At 46.0% G+C, this 13,290-nt stretch overlaps 1 protein-coding gene across 2 annotated transcripts in view; it reads right to left on the reverse strand.

The window, feature by feature from the left end:
- adora2aa (adenosine A2a receptor a) overlaps positions 1-10,233 on the reverse strand; it is a 146,444-nt gene extending 136,211 nt beyond the window's left edge. For both annotated transcript variants that reach the window (XR_010977304.1, XM_068055448.1), the window contains exons 1-2: positions 8,993-10,233; positions 7,206-7,991 (exon numbers count right to left, since the gene is read on the reverse strand). Coding sequence is in view for 1 of the 2 variants with exons in the window: in XM_068055448.1 (XP_067911549.1) it covers positions 7,206-7,552 (347 nt within the window). In the remaining variant the exon portion in view is untranslated. The remainder of the gene's footprint in view (positions 1-7,205; positions 7,992-8,992) is intronic.
- Between the last annotated feature and the right edge of the window lie 3,057 nt (positions 10,234-13,290).

Genomic DNA, 13,290 nt, shown 5'->3' on the forward strand with positions numbered 1-13,290 from the left:
AGATTCACAACACTTTAAGTAAAATAAATTGCTCCTCATCTCAGTCCTAAATGATTGTCCTCTTATCCTGAGATTGTGCCCCAGTGTTCTAGATTCCCCAGCCAGGGGAAACAACCTCTCAGTGTCTTCCCTGTCAAGCCCCTTCACAAACTTGTATGTTTCAATGAAATCACCTCTCATTCTTCTAAACTCCAGAGAATATAGGCTCAAATTACTCAGTCTCTCATCACAGCTCAGCCCTCTCATCCTAGGAACCAATCTAGTGAACCTTCGCTGTTTTGCCTCCAATACAAGTATGTCCTGCCTTAAATATGGAAACCAAAACTGCACACAGTATTTCAGTTCTGGTCTCACCAAAGCCCTGTACACTTGGAGCAAGACTTCTTTATTCTTGTACTCCAACCCTTTGCAATAAAGGCCAACATTCCATTTGCCTTTCCAATTGTTTGCTCTACCTGCATGCTAACTTTGTGTTCCTCGCACGAGCACATCCAAGTCTCTCTGAACAACAACATTTACACATTTCACGCCTTTTAAAAAAACTGTTTTTCTATTCTTATGACCAAAGTGAATAACCTCACACTTCCCCGCATTTTGCTCCATTGATCCACTCTCTTAAACTGTCTACATCTCTTTGCAACCTTTTTGTGTCCTCCTCATCAAAAATAGAGTGCAAAAGTTAGGTATTTGGTGAGAGTGGAAATTCGGTGGAGAGGGGAAGGAGATGTTGCTTTTCACCTCGAATCTTTGCAGTGGTTCATGTAAGCAGGAGGCAGTAAGTATTTAACATTTTTGGCCAGTGTTGTAGTGCTTAGTGCAAACTAGTATGTAAAAAAAGAAAGAACAAACATAGAACAAACTAAATCAAAGAGACAAATAATATAATTAATCTAGACTAAGAAAAGGCAGAGCAGGTTTTGTGTCCGCACTGCAGCATGTGGGAGTTTGTGGAAAATGAGACTGAGTAAGAGTCCAGAAGGCTATGTTGCCTGCCCTGTGCAAGGGTTTGAGACAACTGTTCAGGGCTGGAAAGGAACTTGCAGTGGGAGGGGGAGAATCCAGTTGTCGCAGTCCATTTGGGTACCAACGACATAGATAGGACTAGGAAAGAGGTTCTGCATAAGGAGTATGAGCAGCTAGGGACTAAATCAAAGAGCAGAACCTCAAAGGTAATAATCTCTGGATTATTACCTGAGCCAAGAGCAAATTGGTGCAGGGTAAATAAGATTAGAGTTAAATGTGCGGCTCAAAGATTGGTGTGGGAGAAATGGGTTTCAATTCATGGGGCACTGGCACCAGTAGTGGGGAAAGTGGGATCTGTACCGTTGGGACAGTCTTCACCTTGAACTGTGCTGGAACCAGTGTTCTGGTGAGCTGTGTGACTAGGGCGGTAGAGAGGGCTTTAAACTAAATAGTGGGGGGAAGGGATCATGTGAGAGGAGATGTGGTAAATCAAAAGGAAATAATCAGGTACTAGAGCAGGGTAGCGATCTGGGTAATGATAACCAGAGAGTGGCAGGAAGGGACAGAGCGTATAAACTGAAGAGAGCACCAGCAGACAAGGCCAGAGATTGCAGAAATGGTATAAAAGACAGGATTAAAGGCTCTGTATCTGAATGCACACATCATTCGTAACAAAATGGATGAATTGTTAGCACAGATGGAAATAAATATGTATGACCTGATAGCCATTGCAGAGACATGGGGTTGGATTTTGTTGAGGTCCCAACGTTGGGATCTGTGATGGGGGGTCCAGAAGATTGTACCAGCAGCAGTAAGGAAGTTAAAGATAGTATCAAATTAGAACATAGAACATACATAGAACATTACAGTGCAGTACAGGCCCTTCGGCCCTCGATGTTGCGCCGACCTGTGAAACCATCTGACCTACACTATTCCATTTTCATCCATATGTCTATCCAATGACCACTTAAATGCCCTTAAAGTTGGCGAGTCTACTACTGTTGCAGGCAGGGCGTTCCACGCCCCTACTACTCTCTGAGTAAAGAAACTACCTCTGACATCTGTCCTATATCTATCACCCCTCAACTTAAAGCTATGTCCCCTCGTGTTTGCCATCACCATCCGAGGAAAAAGGCTCTCACTATCCACCCTATCTAACCCTCTGATTATCTTATATGTCTCTATTAAGTCACCTCTCCTCCTCCTTCTCTCCAATGAAAACAACCTCAAGTCCCTCAGCCTTTCCTCATAAGACCTTCCCTCCATACCAGGCAACATCCTAGTAAATCTCCTCTGCACCCTTTCCAAAGCTTCCACATCCTTCCTATAATGCGGTGACCAGAACTGCACGCAATACTCCAGGTGCGGCCGCACCAGAGTTTTGTACAGCTGCAGCATGACCTCGTGGCTCCGAAACTCGATCCCCCTACTAATAAAAGCTAACACACCATATGCCTTCTTAACAGCCCTATTAACCTGGGTGTCAACTTTCAGGGATTTATGTACCTGGACACCAAGATCTCTCTGCTCATCTACACTACCAAGAATCTTCCCATTAGCCCAGTACTCTGCATTCCTGTTACTCCTTCCAAAGTGAATCACCTCACACTTTTCCGCATGAAACTCCATTTGCCATCTCTCAGCCCAGCTCTGCAGCCTATCTATGTCCCTCTGTACCCTACAACATCCTTCGGCACTATCCACAACTCCACCGACCTTAATGAAACACTGTACAAATCTGCAAAGATAAGTGGTAAGTCAGAAGATTGGATAGATTTTAAGAACCAGCAAAGAATGATGAAAAAGATATTAAGAGGGAGAAAGTAGAATATGAGAAAAAACTAACTCGTAATATAAACACAGATAGTAAGAGTTTCTACAAGTATTTAAATAGGAAAAGAGTCACTAAACTAGTGTTGGTCCTTTAGAGAGTGAGTCTGGGAGTTGATAATGGAAAATAAGGAAATGGCAGAAATGTCTGTTTTCACTGAAGAAGACTTAGAAAACTTCTCAAAGATACTTAAAAATCAAGAGGTGAAAGAGAGGGAGGAACTTAAAACAACCACCATCACCAGTGAAAAGGTGCTTGGAAAACTTTTGGATCGAAAGGCTGACAAGTCCCCAGGACCAGATTGCCTGCATCCTAGGGTCTGAAAAGATGTGCCTGCAGAGATATAGAGAGGCTTTGGTTATAATCTTCCAAAATTCCTTAGATTCTGGAAGGGTCGCTGCGGATTGGAAAGTAACAAATGTAACACCTTTATTCAAGAAAGGAGGGAGACAGAAAGCAGGAAACTATAGGCCAGTTAGCCGAACATGTCATAGGAAAATTGCTAGAATCCATTATTAAGTAGGTTACAGCAGGATACTTAGAAAATCAGAAAACAAATGACATTTTATCCATGCGATTCCGCTATCTCTGTATTTTAGAATCTAGGACCCGTTTAACAACCTGTCAAGATGAATAAACTATTCTTGGCTACCTACTGTTAATCTCTCTGTCCCTTCCTGTCCCACTCTTGCTTTTGTGTTTTACATGACTCTTCCGACTATTTGCTCCATTCTGTAAAATTCTCCTGTTTTGGAGATCACTGCCCTTTTGTTGGCTGCTCTGTCTTCAGCCATATATTACAAACAGGTGGAGAAGTTGCACAAACATTGACCATCACGGGTTAAATTATCTTGTGACAATAGCAGTGTGAGAAATGGTCTGTCTTCCTATTGCTGATTTTTCTACTGCCTCACCTCAATAACCACAAACAGTTCTCTCTGAATTTCATGGTTTATTGGTTGAGTTTCCACTCCTGACATAGTGTGAATCCACAGAGATCATCCAATAAGGCCCTCTGACATGGTGTACCTAGCTCTATTCTGTTAACAAAAGTAATTTGCACTGGCTTTGCATACTATTTTGCTTGCTGGATAGCTAATACAGTTGTGCTGCTCGCTATTGATGTTTATATGCTTAGCTACTTTGTAGGGAAAATGTGTTTTAAATTGGATTGTGTTTTGATTGCATTACATTGACTATACACTTTATATACAGATTAACTGCTCCATGTCTGTGGCTGAGTCAATAATTTTGTCAAATGTCTGTGGTGCAACATTTTGGTGCCTATCCCTGGTATAAAAGTTGGGAAGTTTTATTGCAGCTGTACAGGACCTTGGCAAGACCACATCTGGAGTACTGTGTACAGTTTTGGTCTCCTTATTTGAAAAAGGATAAAATTGCGTTAGAAGCAGTTCAGAGAAGGTTCATTCGACTAATTCCAGGGATGAAGGGCTTATCTTATGAAGAAAGGTTGAATAGTTTGGACCTATACCTGTTGGAGTTTAGAAGAATGAGAGGTGATAATATTGAAAGATATAAGATCCTGAGGGGACTTGAGAGAGTGGATACCGGGAAAATGTTTTCTCTTGTGGATGAGAGTAGAACTAGGGGAGACAGTTTAAGAATAAGAGGTCTCCCTTTTAAGATGGAGATGAGGAGAATTTTATTTTCTCGAAGGGTTGTTAGTCTGTGGAATTCTCTTCCTCAGAAAGCAGTGGAGGCTGGGCCATTGAATTTATTCAAGGCTGAGTTAGATTTTTGATGGACAGAGGAGTCAAGGATCACGGGGAGGCAAACAGGAAAGTGGAGTTGCGACCAGCCATGATCTCATCAAATGGCTGAGCAGGCTTGAGGGGCTGAGAAGCCCCCGCCGTATTTTACCAGCGGCAGTGAGACCTCAATGTGTCCCTCCCCCCTCCCCACCCGCCGCTTGGCAGCGGGGCCGTCATTTTAATATGCAAATTAGATTAAAATGAAAGAATAATTACCTACTTGGTAACAACGGCCATGCCACGCCAATATTCTGGCCCAGGACTCCCACGCCTTCGGAAGTCCGTTCCAAGGCGTGAAACTGGTGGGGAGGGGGGAGGAGTGAAAATTTCAGGGCAGGGGGGAGGGAATAGGGGAGAACTATTGTAATCGGTTGTAGGGATGGTGGGGAGGGGTTGAGGGTCAAAGGTGGTGGTGGGGGGGGGGGTCAAAGGTCAGCATATTAAAAAGTTGCTTCCAGGGAGGATGGGTCTTTTTACTTATGGTGAACTCAGTGGAGTGTGTGAAAGGGGATTCAAAGTTTCAATCAAATTTTATGTACTATTTACGTCCAGCGGGACCTTTAAAAATTTAAATTACACTGCAGGACTTTGAAGTCCTTTAAAAATGGTGGCACGCCTGTGCGCTAGCACCGGATACTGTTGCTGGGGATGGAGCGGCCGCTCCCGCTACATCATCATTGTGAAATATCGCGGGGGCTCAGCAGCACCTGCTGCACGCAGCCGGACCGCTGACTTCAAAGTGCACCAACCGCGAGTTGCAGCCTCTTAGTAAAATCCAGGCCCTGGACTCCAAGGATTAAATTATAAGGGGTGATTTGATCGAAGTTTTTGAAGATATTTAGGGGAACAGCTGGGGTCGATAGAGAGAAAATATTTCTGCTGGTTGGCGAGTCTAGGGAGAGAGGAGTTTATACACAAAGGGCGGTTGAAGTTTGGAACTCTCTTCCACAAAGGGCAATTGATGCTCGATCAATTGTTCATTTTAAATCTGAGATTGAAAGATTTTTGTTATCCAAAGGTATCAATGAATATGAGATAAAAGTGGGCGTATGGAGTTATATTACAGATCAGTCATGATCTCATTGAATGGTGGAACAGGCTAGAGGGGCTGAATAGTCTAGTCCTGTTCCAACATTGCTATTTCCCCCTCTTTCTGTATTTTAACCTTGCCCCCTCTTTCTCTCTCTCTGCATTTTACTGTCTCTGTCTCTCTATCAGCCAGTTCTACCTCAGGGTCCTGCACAGTACTGTGGTTTCTGACAGCTGGGTTAAACTGGCAGTTCCTCTGGGTTTTACCCAGACACTGCAGAGCAGTACAGCTGGAGCTGCTGGATATGTGTCAGTAGGAAACAGACTGCCCGTTGGGCTCAGTGCCAACATTAGAAAATCTCAATGGTATCGCTGTCAATTGTTCGCTACCAGATCTCCATTCCCCACAACCGGTTGCCCAGCCCTTGCTGGAAGTGGCCATTTTGTGCACGATTAGCAATGACATCACTGTGTGAGATTAAATAGGACTCTCCCACCCATCCTCCCTCATAAACACAATTTCATTAATTTGCTAAGTAAGTAATTTTAAAATTATTAATTTAACCTGACATTTTTAGGGGTGCAATGGCTCTAAGCATTAGGATTAGTGTAATGGAGGGCTTTGGTTTTGTTTTTGCGGTGAAGAATTCAGTGCTACCCAGTTTCAGCATCAAGTAGGGTGGAGTCAGGTCCAGCCCTCAGCTGCACTCTGCTGTACCTCAATCCAACAAAACCCAGTGCAACAGGGTATTCTTCCCACTTCCCTCACTAACTGACTAGATTAAACCATCCACACTCACCACAGAGGAGTGCTTACAGTCACACTCGGCTGCTTGGAACTCAGATTCTGGAAGCAAAGTCAATGCCTAACTCACTGTACCACCCAATTGCACCCTCTCCCAGAGAAATCTGCTTTAAACACTCACTTTACCACCCAATTACACCCTCTCCCAGAGAAATCTGCTTTAAACACTCACTGTACCACCCAATTGCACCCTCTCCCAGAGAAATCTGCTTTAAACACTCACTGTACCACCCAATTACACCCTCTCCCAGAGAAATCTGCTTTAAACACTCACTGTACCACCCAATTACACCCTCTCCCAGAGAAATCTGCTTTAAACGCTCACTGTACCACCCAATTGCACCCTCTCCCAGAGAAATCTGCTTTAAACACTCACTGTACCACCCAATTACACCCTCTCCCAGAGAAATCTGCTTTAAACACTCACTGTACCACCCAATTGCACCCTCTCCCAGAGAAATCTGCTTTAAACACTCACTGTACCACCCAATTACACCCTCTCCCAGAGAAATCTGCTTTAAACACTCACTGTACCACCCAATTACACCCTCTCCCAGAGAAATCTGCTTTAAACACTCACTGTACCACCCAATTGCACCCTCTCCCAGAGAAATCTGCTTTAAACACTCACTGTACCACCCAATTACACCCTCTCCCAGAGAAATCTACTTAAAACAAACCAACGGATGGAAACAATCTATAGATATACCTCTACCAGGGAGGAGAGATCAACACAGTGTCAATCAGTGTCAATCAATCAAACATTCCCATTGCTCTACTGTAAATGCTGGCAGACTCCACTTACCTGAGCGGGATTTTGATGCAAATATAGCGGTCAATGGCAATGGCCAGCAGGCTGAAGATGGAGCTCTGAGTCAAGACCAGCACAAAGCAGGCGATGAAGAGACAGCCGTAGAAGAGTGAGCAGAAACCAGTGCTGATGGTGATGGCAAAGGGGATGGCTAGCACCCCGACAGCAATATCCGCAATGGCCAAGGACACCACAAAGTAGTTGGTCACGTTCTGCAGGTTGCTGTTCAGATAGACGGCCCAGCAGACCAGGACATTGCCCAATACAGCCAACACAGCAATCACAAGCTCAAAAACAATGTAGATCACATTTTCCAAACTTTGCATCTCAGTTGCTAGCATGATGGAGTGAACAAGGCCAAGGTGTTGGATCTCGATTGTAAAACACCGTCCATATCTGCAACTCGTAACCAGGGCAACTCCCGTCAACCAGAAACAGCTTGATACAGTCAAGAGCAGAGATCAGAGCTGGAGATAGGACACCTGAACCTCCTTTACCGACCTTCCTCCAAAAATGTAGAGCTTCCTTCTCTGAGGTTCTCATAGATTTACTATTCAGCCAGGTGAAGTAGTTGAAACTGCTTCTTTCACCACAGCAAGTGTCATTCCTCCATCACCTATACTTAGTTTATGCTTTTTGTGATTGGGTTGGCAGCATCAGAAGCCCCTTCCCGTTGGGTGGCAACTCTCCAATGTACCCAATGCTACCACCCAAGCAGAGCTCTTCTATCTGGTTTCCAGTCTTCAGTCTTTCACAGCTGGTTGTCTTGGTAGCCCCACACTGCAATTGGTAAAAACACAATGATCTGAAAATAACTTAAGAGACACTGGGGCGTCGGAACACTCTTAATACCACAGTGAAATCATACAGTTCAACTGGAGAGCCCTATTCACACTGATTTTCAAATCAGTGAAAATCATAAAAAATCTGAATAAAATGAATCTGATTTTAATTAATTAATTGTGTGTGATTACTCCAATCAGAAATTCTGACAAAAAGTCACTAACCTGAAACGTTAGCTCTGTTTCTCTCTCCACAGATACTGCCAGACCTGCTGAGTATTTCCAGCATTTTCTGTTTTTACTTTAGTACCTGTACCCTATCCCTGTAGTGACCCCCGGCCCTCTAGAGACCCTCTCTGTCCCTGTAGTGACCCCCGGACCTATAGACACCCTCTCTGTCCCTGTAGTGACCCCCGGCCCTACAGACACCCTCACTGTCCCTGTAGTGACCCCTGGCCCTATAGAGACCCTCTCTGTCCCTGTAGTGACCCCTGGCCCTATAGAGACCCTCTCTGTCCCTGTAGTGACCCCTGCCCCAATAGAGACCCTCTCTGTCCCTGTAGTGACCGCTGGCCCTATAGAGACCCTCTCTGTCCCTGTAGTGACCCCTGGCCCTATAGAGACCCTCTCTGTCCCTGTAGTGACCCCTGCCCCAATAGAGACCCTCTCTGACCCTGTAGTGACCGCTGGCCCTATAGAGACCCTCCTGTCCTTGTAGTTACCCCCCCCCCCCCGCTCCCCGTCCCTATAGTGACCCCCTGTCCCTGTAGTGACCCTCCCCCACTACCCTGACCCTTTGGGGACTGTATCTTGTCCCTTAATTGATCCTCAAGGTCCTTTTCGACCCCCTGCCCTGTCCCTTTGGTATTCGTACACTGTACCTTTAGTGCCCTGTATGTGCCCCTTTAATATCCCTGCCCTACACCTCGAATACACATGCTCTCTGTCTCTCTAATACCCATACTCTGCCCAACATTTCAAAAGGAGAATGATTTTTACCTGGTAGCTCCGCGCTGTCAGCAGCTTTCCCGGAACATTTCCAGTGAAGCCGAGGGTGAGTGAGCTGCCAGCGGACCGGGACAAATGTCTCTCGCAGAAGGATCGGGAAAACACAGCGGTTCCTCACTGAGCCCCGCTCTCCGGCTGCCTGCCCGGATCCCGAATCCTCACTGTCCACTCCCGGATCCTCACTGTCCACTTCCCGGATCCTCACTGTCCACTTCCCGAATCCTCACTGTCCACTCCCGGATCCCGAATCCTCACTGTCCACTCCCGGATCCCCACTGTCCACTCCCGGATCCCGAATCTTCACTGTCCACTCCCGGATCCCCACTGTCCACTCCCGGATCCCGAATCCTCACTGTCCACTCCCGGATCCTCACTGTCCACTCCCGGATCCCGAATCCTCACTGTCCACTCCCGGATCCCCACTGTCCACTCCCGGATCCTCACTGTCCACTCCCGGATCCCGGATCCTCACTGTCCACTCCCGGATCCTCACTGTCCACTCCCGGATCCTCACTGTCCACTCCCGGATCCCGGATCCTCACTGTCCACTCCCGGATCCTCACTGTCCACTCCCGGATCCCGGATCCTCACTGTCCACTCCCGGATCCTCACTGTCCACTCCCGGATCCCGGATCCGCACTGTCCACTCCCGGATCCCGGATCCTCACTGTCCACTCCCGGATCCTCACTGTCCACTCCCGGATCCTCACTGTCCACTCCCGGATCCTCACTGTCCACTCCCGAATCCTCACTGTCCACTCTCTCCGGTCTCCTTCCCCGTGTCAGTTTCAGCTCTGATACTGACAGCCGTGTCTTTCTGTCTACTCAAACTTCTCTCTCTCTCCCGGCCGCTCAAAGTTCTCAGTTTCTCCCGATGTATTTTTACATTTCCTAATGTCTTCCGCTACTTTTTTTCTATTTGTATTTTCCTGTTTCTGTTGCTTCCTCTATTTTCCTCTCTGTTTTTCCTCCTTTATTCGTCTGCCCCCTCTCCCTCCCCCTCTTTGTCTATTCCTCCCTATCTACTTTCCGCTGTCTCTCCCTTTCCCTCTCTGTGTCTATATTTCTCTCTCTTTCTCTCTCCCATTCGGTTGAAGCTTGTACTTTCTGAATTTCACGCCAACAGCAGCAACAGGATTGGGATATCTGGCTGCAGCCTATCAGCCGCTCTGTGCCGGCTCCCTGTGTTTGTCTCTTTGTATTACTCGTTCAGCCCAGAGCTGTCTGACTGAGCAATGTGCTCAGAAGCTGCGGTTTGCTCACACGGGGAGCTGTCAGCCTGTTGCTCTCTTACACAGGCACCAATCTCAACCCGCATAGTTCCTAAGAATCGAGTTTGTGAAACTTATGGTTTTTTTTTCTGTGTTCAGTTTTTTCCGGAAAGTTTTCAAAATGTTTCCCACTCTCAATCAGCTGGGGAACTGGTGCTGCCCGTCCCTCGCTACCTCGGACTCTTCGACTGTGTGTGGCATCATACCTGTTGCCTGATCCTGCTCTCACCTGACACTCACTTTCCAAAGCAGGACACTGGATAGCAAGCAAGGGCAGGGAACACTGGCTGAGTGTCCCCATCAGAAACCAAAGCCAGTTTAGTGCCCTGACTGAGATGGGGCAAGGAGCAAGGCTTGCAGCTGGCATCGTCCCCCTCTGTGGCTCATCGTTATAGCAGCTGTTACATTTATCCACAGTCAACAATTATACTGGAAACTTTGTCACCGAACATTTTTAAGGAAAGCAGGTGTTGCATTTATTACACCTTCTCATACAGATCTCTCTATCTCTCTATTTATTACACCCTCATACAGATCTCTCTATCTCTCTATTTATTACATCTTCTCATACAGATCTCTCTATCTCTCTATTTATTACACCTTCTCATACAGATCTCTCTATCTCTCTATTTATTATATCTTCTCATACAGATCTCTCTATCTCTCTATTTATTACACCTTCTCATACAGATCTCTCTATCTCTCTATTTATTACACCTTCTCATACAGATCTCTCTATCTCTCTATTTATTACACCTTCTCATACAGATCTCTCTATCTCTCTATTTATTATATCTTCTCATACAGATCTCTCTATCTCTCTATTTATTACACCTTCTCATACTTCCCATTCATTCGTCACTTTTAAATGCCAATTTGTGCACAGCAAGCTCCCACGAACTTGAATGCGATAATGACCAGTTTTGGTGATACTGGTTGAAAAAAGAAACACTTGCATTTATATAGCACCTTTCACCTTAGGACATTCCAAAACTCTTTACAGCCAATGAAGTATTTTTGAAGTGTAGTCACTTGTAGGAAACACAGCAGCCAATTTACACACAGCAAGATCCCACAAACAGCAATGCGATGGCCAAATGATCTGCTTTTGTGATGTTGATTGAGTGATTGGCCAAGACTCCGGGGATGACTGCTCCTCGTTGACATAGAGCTCTGGGATCTTTTACACCCACTAGAGCAGGCAGGTGGGGCTTCAGTTTAATACCTCGTGTGAAAGACGGCACCTTTGACAGTGCAGCATTTAGCCTGCAGTTTGTGCTCCAGTCTCTGAAGTCAAATGTGAAACCATAACCTTCTGAGACAAAGGCAAGAGTGATAACCACAGAGCTGAGGCTGACACTCACTGTGCACCACACAGCTCATTGCACATATTCCCTGTCTCAACTTGTCTGATACTGTGATGTGCATTGTTACCGGGGCAATTCAGCTGCTGTAAACTTACTGCTAACACTGACAACCCCTAGTGGCCGCCTTTGAACATAGTGCTGGGGGCAGGCTCCCTATCCTGAACTTTCCTTTCATGAGGGAATGTTATTGTGAGATTTACAGTAAAGAGCGAAATGAGAAAATAATGAATCTAAAAGGGCAGGGGATTAACATGGTGTAGTGATTAATAGCAAAATGATAATCCGGAGAATGTGGGTTCAAATCCCTCCGTGGCAGTTTGGGAATTCTAATACAATTTGGAAATAAACAGCTACTATTAGTACAAGTAAAAACTTAACTGGTCCACAACCATCTTTTAGGCAAGGAAACATGTTTGCAAGTCTGAGTAATGTTGACACTGTATCTCGGGGTGATTCTCATTTTATATCTCAGGTGATTCTCACTGAATGGGCAGGATTTCCATTCCGGTGTTGGGGCCTCAATGTCATGGTCACTTGCAGGTCCTGAACATGCACCATGTCAGCAACACTCACACATTGTAATTCCATTATGCAAACTGAGTTGCATTCACTGCTCAATTAGCATTGGCAGATGCAGGAAGGAGGCAGGACTAAGGCAGCAGTGGGCCCAATTTAAAGGGTAGGTGGCAGCCATTGCTAAGGTTGCCATTTGCCCAAGAGATGGAGGAAGGTTCAGAGCAGAGGGCAGTGGGAAGGGAGGGTCTTCTGAGCCAGGGCAGCCCCCTGATTATCTGACACCTCACTGGAGGTGCTGCTGGAGGTGGTGACTGAGTGCAGAAACATCCTGTTCCCTGCCTGTGACGACAGAAATCCTGCAAGGCTCAGCAAGAGGGCATGGCTGGAGGTGGTTTGTGAGGTCAGCAGCAGAGGAGTGATGAGGAGGAACTGGGTGCGGTGCAGGAAACACTTCGATGACCTGCTCAGGTCTGGAAAGGGGAGTCCAAAGATAGACCCAAAATCACAGAATTGTTACAGCTCAGAAGGTGTCCATTCGGCCCATCGTGTCTGCACTGGCTCTCTGAAAGAGCAACTCCCTCAGCTCCATTCCCCTGCCTTCTCTCCATAACCCTGCACATTCTTCCTTTTCATATAACAGTCTAATTCCCTTTTGAATGCTTCAATTGAACCTGCCTCCACCATGTTCTCAGGCAGTGCATTCCAGACCTTAACCACTCACTGAGTCAAAAAGTTTTTCCTCAAGTCACTTTTGCTTCCTTTACCAAATACTTTAAATCGGAGCCCTCTCGTTCTCAATCCTTTCATGAGTGGGTACAGTTTCTCTCTATCTACTCAGTCCAGCTCCCTCATGATTTTGAATACCTCTATCAAATCACCTCTTAATCTTTTCTTTGGGCGGCACAGTGGTGCAGTGGTTATCACTGCAGCCTCACAGCTCCAGTGACCCGGGTTCAGTTCTGGGTACTGCCTGTGTGGAGTTTGCAAGTTCTCCCTGTGACTGTGTGGGTTTCTGCCGGGTGCTCTGGTTTCCTCCCACATGCCAAAGACTTGCAGGTTGATAGGTAAATTGGCCATTATAAATTGTCCCTAGTCTAGGTAGGTGGTAGGGGAATTGTGGGGATTTGGTAGGAAT

The sequence above is a fragment of the Heterodontus francisci genome, chromosome 23, assembly GCF_036365525.1.
Source record: "Heterodontus francisci isolate sHetFra1 chromosome 23, sHetFra1.hap1, whole genome shotgun sequence".
Taxonomy (NCBI): Eukaryota; Metazoa; Chordata; class Chondrichthyes; order Heterodontiformes; family Heterodontidae; genus Heterodontus; species Heterodontus francisci.